General features: G+C 45.0%; 1 protein-coding gene across 11 annotated transcripts in view; it reads left to right on the top strand.

Annotated features, from left to right (window-relative positions):
• The first annotated feature begins 758 nt into the window (after window positions 1–758).
• The window catches only part of C4H8orf76 (chromosome 4 C8orf76 homolog), a 60,640-nt gene continuing 47,476 nt past the window's right edge, over window positions 759–13,922 (top strand). For 8 of the 11 annotated variants that reach the window (XR_014843394.1, XR_014843393.1, XR_014843392.1 and 5 more), the window contains exons 1-5: window positions 759–891; window positions 3,089–3,184; window positions 3,906–4,049; window positions 8,672–9,117; window positions 13,447–13,579. Coding sequence is in view for 6 of the 11 variants with exons in the window: in XM_085021732.1 (XP_084877858.1) it covers window positions 775–891; window positions 3,089–3,184; window positions 3,906–4,049; window positions 8,672–9,117; window positions 13,447–13,579 (936 nt within the window). In the remaining 5 variants the exon portion in view is untranslated. Of the gene's footprint in view, window positions 892–3,088; window positions 3,185–3,839; window positions 4,050–8,671; window positions 9,118–13,446; window positions 13,580–13,922 lie in introns of all 11 variants that reach the window. The other 3 variants (XR_014843390.1, XM_013996505.3, XM_013996504.3) reach the window with 1 other exon arrangement.

Consider the following 13,922-nt stretch of genomic DNA (forward strand, 5'->3'; position numbering starts at 1 on the left):
AGCCCTTAGCCACATAATAATTGATCCTGAGCAAGTAACTTAACCTCTCCAAGCCTCAATTTTTCATTTGCAAAGTGGGAATCATTGTGCCTTTCATAAATTGTTAGAAAAGGATATAGTAGAACACAAAAAAAAAGAGAAGAAAAAAGTTCTTAACACAGTTCCAGGAATGTCATCAATAGTGAAAAACTGGTACCTACCAGTTTTTTAATTTATTTTTAATTTATTATTATTATCATTATTATTATTTTGCTTTTTAGGGCCTTACCAGAGGCATATGGAGGTTCCCAGGCTAGGGGTCAAATCAGAGCTACCACTGCTGGCCTATGCCACAGCCACAGCAAAGCTGGATCCGAGCTGTGTCTGCAAACTACGCCACACCTCACAGCTTGACCCAGTGAGCAAGGCCAGGGATTGAACCTGTATCCTCATGGATACTAGTTGGGTATCCTTACTGCTGAGCCACGATGGGAATTCCCAGCAGGTATCAATTTTAAACAGCTGCCCTGAGGCCAGTGTTTTTTGATGCGTGAACCTAAGGATCACCCTGTCCAGCTCCTGAAGCAGAGAAGTCAAGTTCTGTTCCAGCCATGAATCAGATAAAAATCTCAGCTCAACCTGGTGGGCCAAGTCCCCTTCTGGCTCCCGCCTAAAGACTACAAGACCCAGCATGCCACGCTCTGGGCTCCGAGGCCCCGCCTCTTTTGCGTCCGCTCGCTTGTGGGCGCAGCTCTAGGCCCCGCCTCCTCTCGTTGCGTGAGTCCTGGCGGCGCAATGGAGACCGGGTGCTGGTTGCTCGGCGGCGAGTTTGAGGACTCTGTGTTCGAGGAGAGGCGGGAGCGGCAGCTTGGACCGCCATCGTCCTACATCGCCAAGCGCTGCGAGCCGCAGGTGAGAGAGCGCCGCCTCTCGGCCTCACCCCAGCCCCTGAGCCCGGCACTCCGCGGGTCTCGGCCTGACAGGCTTTGGAAGCCTCACGCCCGCGTTGTCAAACTCCAGCCCAAACCCTCCCCACAGCTGGGCTATCTTATGCCCACCTGGTCTTCCCTGCCATCCCTTCCCCCACGGCGAATGTTCCAGGCACTGGGCTGGGTTCCTTTACATGTGTTCTCTTATTTTCCTTAAAATCCTTTACTTAGAGATGTCAGGCGCTCAGGAATTACTGAATTGTATTTTTGTTTTATTTCACTTACTTTTCCTCCTTGCCACATGCAGTTTTTCCACGTGACCTTAAGTACTTGTCCTGTAGACTAAAAGCATGGAGGGAAAGTGCTTTCAAAGTCCTGTGGTACCACGTTAAAAAGCCATGACTGTGAGCTTGGACCCTTGAATTCCAGCACTGGCCTTACCATTTGCCCTTCAAGGTGTCATTTCCTTATTTGTCATTTTAGAAAAATAGTGTTTGATGGGAGTTCTCTTGTGGTACAGCGGGCTCAGGATCCGGTGTTGACATTGCAGCAGCTTGGGTCACTTTTGTGGCACAAGTTCACTCCCTGGTCCGGGAACTTCCACACACCAAGGGCCGGGCCAAAAAAAAAAAAAAAAAAAAAGGTATTTGCGGCTCACAGAGTTATTATGCGAGTGGAATGAGGTAATACTTTGCTAGGTATGGTGTGCTGTATACTTCATAAAGTAAAATCCAAAAAATAATTGTCTTTAGAATTGGTTAGATTTGTTTTCCCTGCCTTCTCTGTGTGGGACCAGGTGTTTACCTTATCCAGAATGTCCCCTCTTAGGCTCATCCTTGTTCACAGCTTTTCTCTCTTAGAAAAGCTGATGAATGGAATATTTAAAGCCACCCCCTTCTGAACTCTTGCCTCTGAAAGCCAGTTTTGCTTGATTATTTCCCAGTAGGATAGTGAAAACTGGATGGAGGTTTGCAGTTGTGCAGTTCCAGAGGTTGGGATTGGCACATAATCTGATACAGTGTGTGATTGGAGGGCAGTAAAATACAAAGGAAAAGCATGGCTTCAGTGTATAGGTTGTTGAGTTACACAGTGCTTCAGGGAGAACTGGGGATGGCTAGCTTTCTCCCGCTGTGATGGATCAGGCTGAGACGGAAACTCTATTACTAAGGAGGTAGTCATACCCATACAACTCTTTTGGGAATAGAACCAAGAAATTTTGACCTAACGGTGGAACCGTCACAAATGCAGTTATGTTTGAATATAATAGCGTCTAATTGGGCATAGCCTTCAGTCAGCCTCAGTGTGTTTTACTGTGAGTAAAAGGGAGGATAAGACACTTCTTTGGGGCTGGAAAACTGGCGCACAGAGTGCTTTCCATTATCCCTGTTCTCATCCTAACGTTCTCTGTGCAATCATCAGGACTCAGCTTCACTTCTGTAGGGCTTAAATCAGAAAAGTGAATAAAATATTCCAGTGAGCATTTTCTGAGACATTTCTCATATAGTATTTTGGCGTTTGATTGCACAGAAGCCCCCTTTCAGCCTGAATTTCTGTCTCCACTTTGCTTAGATTTTACTCTTTTTTTTTTTTTTTTTTTTTTGGCCATGTCCCAGGATGTAGAAGTTCCAGGGCCAGGAAATGAACCTGAGCCACAGCAGCAACCCAAGCCACTGCAGGGACAGTGCCAGGTCCTTAACCTGCTGTGCCACAAGGGAACTCCTTAGATTCTACTTTTGGCTTTTACACTTTCATAGTGGCACTAAATTAACAATTCTCCTTTCTTGTGTCCTTTCCGTAAAGAGTTGTCAATCCCCATTCCATCCATCCTAAAAATTTCTCTGCAGGAAAACATCTCAAAGAACCATTGTGAACTGTGCTAGTTTCACGTAGGTTCCCAGGCACCATGACTCCAAGTTAAAAATGCTATGGATAAAACCATAAACTTTTGCGCTTTTTTTAGTTGAGGTATTGTGCTTTGGTGTATTTATTACTTGTGATAATTTTAATAAACTGGGCCACTGTTAAAATTGTCATTCTTTGTCAGATGTTTTCCAGAGTCTTATCCTGAAGAAGGACCTGTTTTTGAGGTTTAATTAGTTATGTATGGGAACTTGCCTCTGAGTGTGGGCTGTAAAAGCAGAGCTTCATTCTCTATAATAGGCTATTTTCACAATTTCCAGTGGTTTTATGAAGACTCAGGGAGCAGTGATGATGTGGAAGCTCTAACCATCCAGAAATTCAAAGGGGACCTGGCCTACAGACGGCAAGAGTATCAGGTAGAGTTTAACACAGAGAAGATTGTGCCACTTGAAACGGGCCCTTGTTCTGTCCCTTACAGCATATTTAAATAACAGCGTACTAAGTTATGAGGGTATTGTTTGTGAAGATAAGTTTAACCTTTTGTGCCATGTGTTTGTAATCTTAGAATCCCAAGTTTCTGGCCTTTTCTACAAGGCTGTATATAATTTGTTTTGTTTCCTATAACTCCAGTATAGAGAGCTTGTGAGGATCCTTGTAGGTCTATTTCTCCAGCTTCTGTATCTCATTACGTGGGAGTCTCTAGTACAGATACCTTGTGGGGCCACAGGAGGAAAGCACCCCAAAATGTGTAAGAAAAGGGATGAACTAACAAGCAGTTACTTTATGTAGACCTCACATCATCCTCTCTAGAGTCCTGTTGTTATTTTGCCGATGAAAAGGTTTTACAGCAGGTTAGTGGTAAATCACTAACTAAATTCAAATCCTGGTCTTTTGGGCTCCAGAATGCTTTAGTTATATTCTTTAGCCATTTCTTGACTACCTTCTAGAAAAATAGTATGGACTGAAATACTCAAGTCTTACTTTAGTTCCTCGAAGGGTCAGTTATAACACTACTTTTTGTCTAAAAAAGACAAAACACCTCACCCCACTAACTGAATTCTTTTTTTCTAGCCTTTCTTTTCTTCCTTTCTTTTCACCTCTTCTCTCCTTTTCCTTTATTTAACAAATATTTGCCAGAAAGCTCTGCAGGAATATTCCAGTATCTCAGAAAAACTGCCATCTACGAATTTTGCCATGAAAAGGGATGTCCAGGAAGGCCAGGCTCGGTGTCTTGTTCACCTGGGAAGGCATGAGGAGGCCCTGGAGATTGCTACAAACTTGGTGAGTTTTCCAGGGCTTTTTTACATTTGCTTCCCTGGGATGGCTTAATAGTTTATTTTCTAAAATACAAAACAAAAACAAAAAAAAACAACTTCTTGCTGGCAACAAAATCTGTGGGTTTGGATAAGCTGAGGAAAATTGTCAGTGGTGAAAGAACTTTATTGTGATGAACAGTTTGGAGCTCCAGATAAAATCATTTCCTTGTAATCTTTTTTTCCTGTGTTATGCTCAAAATACTTCATTGCCTGAAAACCTCACTCACAAAGCTTTTACTCTTTGTTAGGAGGAAAAACTCAAAGTGGAAAGATTATCAGTGATTTGTTTTCTTCTCTACGTGTTTTGTTGTTGTTTCTTAGATTTTTATTTTCCAAAATTTCTACAAGGAACATGTATTACTTTTATAAACAGGGAAAAAATTGACTAAATATCATATTAAGTCAAACTTAATCCTTTCTAAAATGGAATCTGCAGATTTTTTTTAAAAATAAAAAAAAAAAAGCAGTTCTCTGCAATTCTCAAGTCTGCTTGTTTTTGTTTTCAGATTAAAACACCTAGGGTTTTCATGTAAATTTTATATGGGGCTTGGTCTAAATCGACCAATCCTAGTTTATAGATGACCTGTTTTCTTCCTCAAAGGGTCACTTTTTTTTTTTTTTTTTTTTTTTTTGGCTTTTTGCCTTTTCTAGGGCTGCTCCTGCAGTATATGGAGGTTCCCAGGCTAGGGGTCCAATCAGAGCTGTAGCCTCCGTTCTACACCAGAGCCACAGCAACGTGGGATCCAAGCCACGTCTGCAACCTACCCCACAGCTCACAGCAACAATGGATCCTTAACCCACTGAGCAAGGCCACGGATCAAACCCGCAACCTCATGGTTCCTAGTTGGATTCATTAACCACTGAGCCACGATGGGAACTCCCTCAAAGGGTCTTAAAGAGGCAACAAGGCACTGATCTTGAACCAGAGGTCAGCCTGAAATATGCATGAAGTTATTGAGCTGCCCACCTCCATCTCATTGACTAAGAGAAATACCAAAATTTGCTTGTGAGTGGTTCATTGCATCGGACCTCAGCCTCTTGTAGTGAGAGAAAATCTTGGCAGTAATTGTCTTCAAAACATGGAAAACAGCTGTGTTTTGTTCTTTCTTTTTCTTCCCTCTACTAATTGTGGGTTAATTCTTTTTCTTCTTTTTATTGCCACACCTGTGGCCTATATAAATTCTTAAGCTCAGAATAGAATCTGAGCTGCATCTGTGGCCTATGCCATAGCTTGCTGCAACCCTGGATCCTTAATCCACAGGTGAAGCCAGGGATTGAACCTGCAACCTCACAGAGACAACCTTGGGTCCTTAACCTGCTGAGCCACAATGGGAACTCCCTAATTGTGGGTTAATTCTTAAGCTGGAAGATAAAATTATGGAAGTACATGGAATGAACTCAGTGAACTTGATGGGGTTTAACAGTGTTCAGACTCTCTGGTCTGCACATTAACAGTAGCCTTGTTTCTTTAAGTTGCTTTTTCTAGACATCAGCCACCCTTCCTTCATTCCTGTTCTGCATGTTCTCTCTTCCTTCCTTGAATCTCCGGCACATCTCTGTTGTCCTTTGTCTTTCTCACCAGATCATTGAAGGCAGCACAATGGCAGCTAGATTAGTGTCATGTCAAGGCTGGATTATCTCTCTGGTTCCTTCTAGTTAAATGAGGCTCAGAGAAAGTCTTTGCTAGTCAGCAGATGCCAGATCTCCAGAGCATGGGATGGTTACCAGGCAGGAGGAAGGACCAGTCGGAAGACCTTTCAGCTCCTCTGTCAGGACTTTGAGAACTGTTCATCGGGCCGCTGGGCGCCCCGTTGGGGAGGAGAGTTGGGAAGGAAGTAACAGCATCGGCTGTGGGTATCAGCCCATTCTCTGGGTCTCTTCACGTGATCTCAGTGGACTCTGCCTATTTACATGGTTTTCTCATTTCCTGGTACCCTGTGTTTTGTTTTCATTTTAAAATTTCTTCCCTACTTGTAGACACTCTTCTTTTGTTATTAGCTCTGGCCCATTTTTAAGTTTTGTCCCAGTGGTTATTGTCCCTCACATTCTGTAGGGAGGCAGGTCAGTATACAGCATTGAACAAAATAGACTGCTAGTCCTAGAGTGCACATCAGGATATGAACATTTTATGCTCACAACTTTTTTTTTTCCTTCTTTTTTATTTTCTCTTTTGGCCGCTCTGTGGCATATGGAGTTCCTGGGCCAGGGATCCATCCAAGCCACAGTCGCAGCCTGTGTCACAGCTGTGGCAGTGCCAGATCCTTTAACCCACTGCACTGGGCTGGGGATTGAATCTGCCTCCTGGTGCTGCAGAGACACCACTGGCTGATCCTGTTGCACCACAGCAGGAGCTCCTACGCCCACAACTTCCATTGAAGTTTATTTACCTCCCTTCTTCATGGTTTTTAAATCAAATTTGTAGTAGAAATTTTTCTATAATTAAACATCTTATAGTGGCTGATATGTTCATGTGAGAAATTGTGGTAAGAACAATTTCCAGGAGAGTTCCGGGAAACCTTTTTTGACAGTTAATGACTCTCTTCCCTCTTTTTCATTTATGTACGTCACAGACATTTATTTTGGTCCTACCATGTGCCCAATTCTGGATCCAGTCCTAAGGAGACAGAAAACCTTATCCATACCCTGCACACACACTGCTCATCTGGTGTCTAGTGGGAGACTCCTTAGCCAGTTAACATGTGTCAGCTCTTCTGAAGTACCTTAATTCTGCGATTTCTAGTGGGATTGACTGTAGCTCTGTTCCTTATTAGCTCTGTGACATCAGGCAACTTATCTAATCTTAGTGACTCAGTTGACTCTTTTATAAAATGGGGATAGTAATAGAATCTATTTTAAAGGATTATCATGAGGATTAAATGAGTAAAGCCCTGGAGTTCCCATTGTGGCTCAGCAGGTTAAGAACCTGACTAGTATCCATAAGGATGTGGCTTCCATCTCTGGTCTCACTTAGTGGGTTAAGGATCCAGTGTTGCTGTGAGCTGTGTTGTAGGCTGCAGATGCAGCTTGGATCTGGCATTGCTGTGGCTGTGGCGTAGGCTGGCAGCTACAGCTGCGATTCAACCCCTAGCCTGGGAAGCTCCATATGCCACAGATGCTGCCCTAAAAAGAAAAAGAAATGAGTGCCCAGCATATGGCGAGCACTCTGCAAATGTTGTCATCATCACCATTGCATTACAGAAGTTGTGATATTCTGAAAAAAATCACACAAATTCCTTTAAGTGTAATTTAATTTCCAGAGAGTTCTATACTGTGTGGGCCATCAAACCCATCACGAAAATCATAGTTTGTTACGTTACAGCCTCTACCCCAACACACGCTTGCTTTCTCAATATGAAAATGTTTTTAAACAGTATAAAGCACTGCAGACCAGTTGCAGAAGAAAGGTGACATTTGCTATAAACAGTCTATATGTGCTGCTTTCCTTATTATAAATAAAAGACCTGAAGATGTCTTACTCAACAGTTATTAGACATCTGCTATGTCTGAGGTGCTGTGCTCCGTACTAGGAATTCAGCATTGAACACAAACTCTTTTGGAACTTAATCATCTGTGGTCTGTGGGGAAGGACAGAATACTGAACAATAGTAATAATAAAACCAGATTAGTTCTGTTATTGGGAAGGCACAGTATGACCAAATAGGTTACCTGGGGCTTTATTTCCTATCTTTTCATTCAGTATGTAAATATTTAGAATCTTCCCCAAGCTTTCACTCACTGATCTGCCAGTTTCTTCAGGCTACATAATGGGTAGTTTTTACTCATATTTCTTGCTCAGTTCTATGTAAGGGCTTAATCTGGATACTAGAAGGCTAGGCTCTCCTTAGACTTAAAATCAAGTGAATCTCCAAAGACTTCAACTTAGAAAAAGAAGATTTGTTTTCCCTAACCCACAGGGCTTCTGCCATATAGCAAGTTAGGCAAGAGGTGATGGCTCTGGTAAGGAGACTTGAAAAGGATTTTCTGATCAGAAGGAAACCAAGCAGCCCCCTCTGGCCAGAAATAACTGGCCTTGGTAATAGCTCCCAGAGAAGGCATTTGGATTCAATTAAGATGCAGCATGAAACGCTGAGAGCTTCAGGGCCATCCTGTTTAAGAAGTCCAAGCCAAGTTTGGAAATAGAGTCCATTTGAATCCTCAAGGAAATGACCATTTGGATTTTTAGAAAAGCCTGGAAGATTAAAATGGAACCATTAGCCCAGGGTATAAAAAAGCTGGCTTGGTCTTTCAGATATCTGGCTGAGGACAATAAAGATTATAATACAAAGCAAAACTTAACTGAGATAGAGGTTTTGAGTTCTGAACTTTGCTAGGCCACTATCACTTGAATTATGCTACTGTTGTGACATTGGGCTGTTTGGGAATGACTGGTGATTATTTTGTTAGGTAGTATGTATTTCTCCAGGCTTGTGGTTTCAAACTGAGATTTGTTGAAAAATACTGAGTCCACTCTGTTAGTGCAGCTACTGAAAGACATAAGATGCATGACTTGGATTTTTAGACATCTTCATTTTTATGTGGGAAACGTCCTGTAGTTTAAACTTTCTAATGTTCGTTTTTTCTCCTTAGGAAAATAAGGCAACTAATACAGACCATTTAACCACTGTGCTCTACCTCCAGTTTGCTATTTGTTCAAGTTTGCAGAACTTGGAGAAAACAATTTTCTGCCTACAGAAACTGATTTCTTTGCATCCCTTTAATCCTTGGAACTGGGGGAAGTTGGCAGAGGCTTACTTGAATCGGGGGCTGGCGCTTTCAGCATCCTTTGCATCATCTCAGGAACAGAACACCTTGAGTGACAAAACTCTCAAATCCTGCTTTCCCCACTTGAGAAAAGACTGTCTTCTGTGTTTCCCTGAAATGAGCTCTGTGTTTTCTGTGGAAGCGAGCAGCGGTGACAACCAGAAGAATGAGAAAGCTCTTAAAAATATTCAAAACCGTGTGGCAGAAGAGAGAGCGGCGGTGTTACTACCAGAAACTCAGATGAAAGCCTGTGCCTCTTTTATACGAACCAGGTAAACTAAGAGTGGGTTAAACACACATGGTGCTAAGCGCAGCGTAAAAGTTTTATTTTTCTAATTTTAAGCTTCTAAAAATTTTGGGCTAGACACTTGGTATATGTTTTTGAGGCTTTTTTTCCTGTGGTCTAGATGGAATCCTTTGAGTGAGTCCTTTTAGCATGTGAGATTTAAAAACAAAACTGGGAGTTCCCGTCGTGGCGCAGTGGTTAGCGAATCCGACTAGAAACCATGAGGTTGCGGGTTCGGTCCCTGCCCTTGCTCTCAGTGGGTTAACGATCCGGCGTTGCCGTGAGCTGTGGTGTAGGTTGCAGAGGCGGCTCGGATCCCGCGTTGCTGTGGCTCTGGCGTAGGCCAGTGGCTACAGCTCCGATTCAACCCCTAGCCTGGGAACCTCCATATGCCGCGGGAGCGGCCCAAGAAATAGCAACAACAACAACAACAAAAGACAAAAAAAATTAATAAATAAAAAATAAAAATAAAAAAAATAAAAACAAAACTGTGGGGTTCCCATTGTGACTCAGCAGGTTGAGAACCCTACTAGTGTCCATGGGGATGCAGGTTCGATCCCTGGCCTCACTCAGTGATACTGCACTGCTAAGGTGAAGGTCATAGGTGCAGCTTGGATCCCGCCTTTCGGGATGGCCTATGCTGCGGTGTAGACCAGCAGCTGCAGCTCCGATTTGCCCCTTAGCCTGGGAACTTCTATATGTCACAAGTGTGGCCCTAAAAAGACAAAAGAAAAAAGTCAAATAAACAATGTTTAATTCGTCCTTCAGGGAATTCCCTTGTTTTAGGGACTCCCATGGATTTGGCTCTATAGTGTAAAAGAGAGAGGAGAGAATACACTTGACCAATTTCGTAATTTGCGAGCGAAACAGACTCTCTTAGGTCTCAAATGATACCAAAACACATCGTGTTGGGTTTTTCTTTTTGTTTTTTTAACTCGGGAGAATTCAATAAATATTGATTAACAGTGGGGCTTAACTGAAAATCGGTATCCATATGGTGGATTTTAAACTTCGATCAGCAGGAGTTCCTGTCATGGCACAGCAGAAATGAATCCGACAAGGAACCACAAGGTGGCGGTCAGTGGGTTAAGGATCTGGTGTTGCCGTGAGCAGACACGGCTCTGATCTCATGTTGCTGTGGCTTTGGCGTAGGCCGGCAGCCGTAGCTCCGATTGGACCCCCTAGCCTGGAAACCTCTATATGCCATGGGTACGGCCCTAAAAAGCAAAAAAAACTTGGCTCAGCAGGTGTTCACTTAGCACTGCCTCTGGCACTTTAATTCAGAGGTACATTGAATGACAGAGGTGAGCAGGGCACCTGATGGGTGCTGGGATCCTAAAGGACCTCAGAAAAGAATCCCTTGCCTAAAACTACTCACTGCATTGAGGAAACCACGCATGGTTGATGCCCGCCAGCACTGGTGCTAAACAGGGTGTCAGTGGCAGCAGAACTTAGCGGGGACCAGCACAGGCACTGTGCAGAGAGGCAGGAGGAAGGAAGCATCCTGCATCCTGGGAACGTCGGTCCGTTGTGTAGATAAGTGTGCACCAGGTGCTGTGTGGCTGTGATATTGTTTTAACCCTCACCACTCTGGGTAGGTGTTGGGCTTCCTCTGTACAGACTGGAGCTGATTGGAATCCTGCCCACTGTGGCGCAGCTGTGTAGTGTTGCCAGGACTTGGACCCAGGTCTTTGACTCCAGAGCCTGTGTTCTTGCCAGGATGTCTTGTGAAGTAAAGAAAGCCTGGCCCAGGGGTGGAAGTGCAGGTGTAGCGTGGAAGTGTCATCACACACTGTCTGGTGTGGTGAGAACTGTGTTGGTGGCAAGAGCCCGAGAGGTAGGCTGAGGACCACGAAGCCCAGATGGCATAGCAAGTAGGAGGCAGGACCTCAGAGGCAGATCGCATTTTAGGGAACCTGATAAATTGTTATTGAGAGGATGGGTCTGGACTTCTGCGCTTCTTTGCTGTCTGCATTTGTACCAATTACTTCAGCTCTCTGGTCTCCAGTTTCCTCATCTTGACAGATGGAGAAACGAGGAAGATGCCTACCTTGTAGGGTTGCAAGGATTAAAGTATCTGAAGCACTTATCGTAGGGCAAGGTATATTGTAAGCATTTAGTAAACATTGTACTTCTGTTATTTCATTTTTATCAGCGCAAGGCGTTAAATGCTGTTTTAAAGTGTTTGATCCCTAGGCTGAAAGCTCGAAGAGTATTCGCAGGTTTTAAATGTTGAAGGGGTGTGACGACAGCTCTGATTTCCAGGGTGATCTGGTGGCTGGGAGGATGTATTAGAAGGAGGAGTTTGGAGCTCAGAGCACCAGCGAAGGGCCGTGGAATACTGGGCGGATGGTGCTGAGGCCCTGGCCTTGCTAGTGCCCAACAGAAGAGCTGTAACTGGACGGCACTGAGGATGGAACAGGCAGCTTGCAACCAGCTAGTGTGGGGAGGACAGGATGGGGGGTGGGGTCAGACAGGAGTTAGACGACCCTGAAGAGTCTGCCCTGGGCATGAGGATGGGCGGTGTGGATGGTGGTGCCTCCACTGACACAGGTCACGCGAGGGTGGGGTGGGGAGCAGGGCAGATGTAGGGTGAAAATGTAGCTGGCGCTTTCTGTTAGGAAACGGGAGCTGAGTTCAGAAGGAGGGAGGTGGAGAGTAAGGAGCTCCAGGAAATCAGATGGGAGGCTTTGAAAGCTACGAGGTCATGTGCGACCTTTGAGAAGGTAGCGATGGGGTAACAGGGCAGATTGCAGAGGATTGAGGAATGAATGAGCATGACGTGGAGCAAGGATAAGCTGTATTTTCAAGTGATTTGGGGAGCACGCGAGAGGAAGCATGGACCTAAGAGGTCATGTGTAAATGCATCCTGAGGCCGGGGAGCTGATGTGAACAGGCAGGGTGAAGGCTGAGCAGGTCGTGTTTTTTTTGTTTTTTGTCTTTTTGCCATTTCTTGGGCTGCTCTCGTGGCATATGGAGGTTCCCAGGCTAGGGGTCGAATCGGAGCCATAGCCACAAGCCTATGCCAGAGCCACCGCAACGCGGGATCCGAGCAGCGTCTGCAACCTATACCACAGCTCACGCCAACGCAGGATCTTTAACCCACTGAGCAAGGCCAGGGATCGAACCTGCAACCTCATGGTTTCTAGTCGGATTCGCTAACCACTGCGCCACGACAGGAACTCCCAGGTCGTGTTTTTTAATAGAACGCCAGTGGCTTCCCACTGCACTTACGAAGAAGCTCCATGTTTCTTTCCCTGGCCTACAAGATCTCGTGGAGTTGGCTTTGCCTATCTTTTTCTCCTCTTTCACTGCAGTTTGTTTTCTCCTTAGCTGACCTGTCAAGCTGGTTCTTGGGTCAGGGCCCCCTTCCCCTTGCCAAGCCCTCTTCCTGAGTGTGTTCACCATGAATTTGAATCTTAGCTCGAGGGGCAGCTCAGGAAAGCCCTCCATCACTGCCCCACCTGAGGTAGACATTTGATCTGCGCTGTCTTGCGCGTTCGTTTCATAGCTTTCATCCCTGCCTGAGGTCATCTTATTTGCTGCGCTCACTCTCCTTCCACCTGGAAGCAGAAGCGGCCTGTTTTGCTCCCCAGGGTCCGCCTGTGCCCTGAGTAGCGTGTGGTGCCTTCCTCAAGGCAGGAAAGGAGCAAGCAGGAGAGCTGAGTGCCTCTGGGTGTAGTAGTGAGACCTGAGGGAAATTGGAAAAATCTGCACATTCAATAATTTAGAAGAAGAGAAGGAGCCATGGGAGGAGAGCAGCAGGAGGAGAAAAGAGACGGGGTCATGACCCTGCAGGGAGGTTAGTGGTGAGCCAGGGGCAGGGTGGGCATCAGAGGGTCATTGAAGGTGGGGCCTCCTTCGGGTAATTGAAGCGGGCTAGGGAATCTCATTAGTCTTTGGGGTCAAGTTGCTGTGGGTTCAGGGAGACCAAGGGGTCAAAGAGCACTGACTTCAAAGGGACATATCCTGACACTTCTGGGGGGAGCCTTTGACTGGGAGGCTTTTTCTTTTCACTCCAAATTGTTTGTGCTTTCAATCTCTCGACTTCCATAGGAAGCCTTTTTGAGGTTTCGCCCTCTAAAGAATTCCTTTGAGAAGCTTTGGTCTATGAATTTTAGAAGATAACAACTCTCCAATGTAAAGTTGGGCCATTTGTTGAGAGTAAGGAGCTTTAGGGATTCAGATGGAGGCGAGTACCTTCTTTTTAACCTAGTTGGACTCACACCCAGCCCAGTTCCCAGGCCACGTGTGAACGTGTCCTTGCTGCTGTCCTTTGTGCAAGCCCACACATCGGGACCTTTCTGTTTTGCAGGCTTTTGCTTCAGCTTGCCCAATCTCAGCAAACATCGTTTGCTTTGGAGAGGAACTTAAGGACTCAGCAGGAAATTGAGGATAAAATGAAAGGGTTCAGCTTCAAAGAAGACACTTTGCTGTTGATAGCAGAGGTGAGTGTGTCCCCTGGGGTGTATGTGAAATGAAGCATATAGATATTTTTCCTGGCTCCAAGACCATTTTTTAAAAAGCAGGAACAAATTTCCTCTACTAAAAGGCTTCTGTAACTCCTTCCTTTACCTTCCTTTTGGTCACTCAACCCCCAAGAGTGGCCTCTTCATCCTCTGTCCTGTAGGGCTAGGAGGCAGGCGCTGTGTTTCATTTACTTGCCGGCGCTTGTCAGCACCTGCCTGCTTGAACATCAGAAATGCCCCACAATTGTTTTGTGAGTGCTGAATAAATGAATGAAGGAGTGAATGTTGACATTTGGGCAGCTCTTCTGTGTTTTTTTTTTTC

Source organism: Sus scrofa, chromosome 4 (assembly GCF_054392235.1).
Source record: "Sus scrofa isolate SSC_HxYL_T2T_F1_AM1 chromosome 4, Sscrofa_HxYL_maternal_Yorkshire_Landrace_v2.0, whole genome shotgun sequence".
Taxonomy (NCBI): domain Eukaryota; kingdom Metazoa; phylum Chordata; class Mammalia; order Artiodactyla; family Suidae; genus Sus; species Sus scrofa.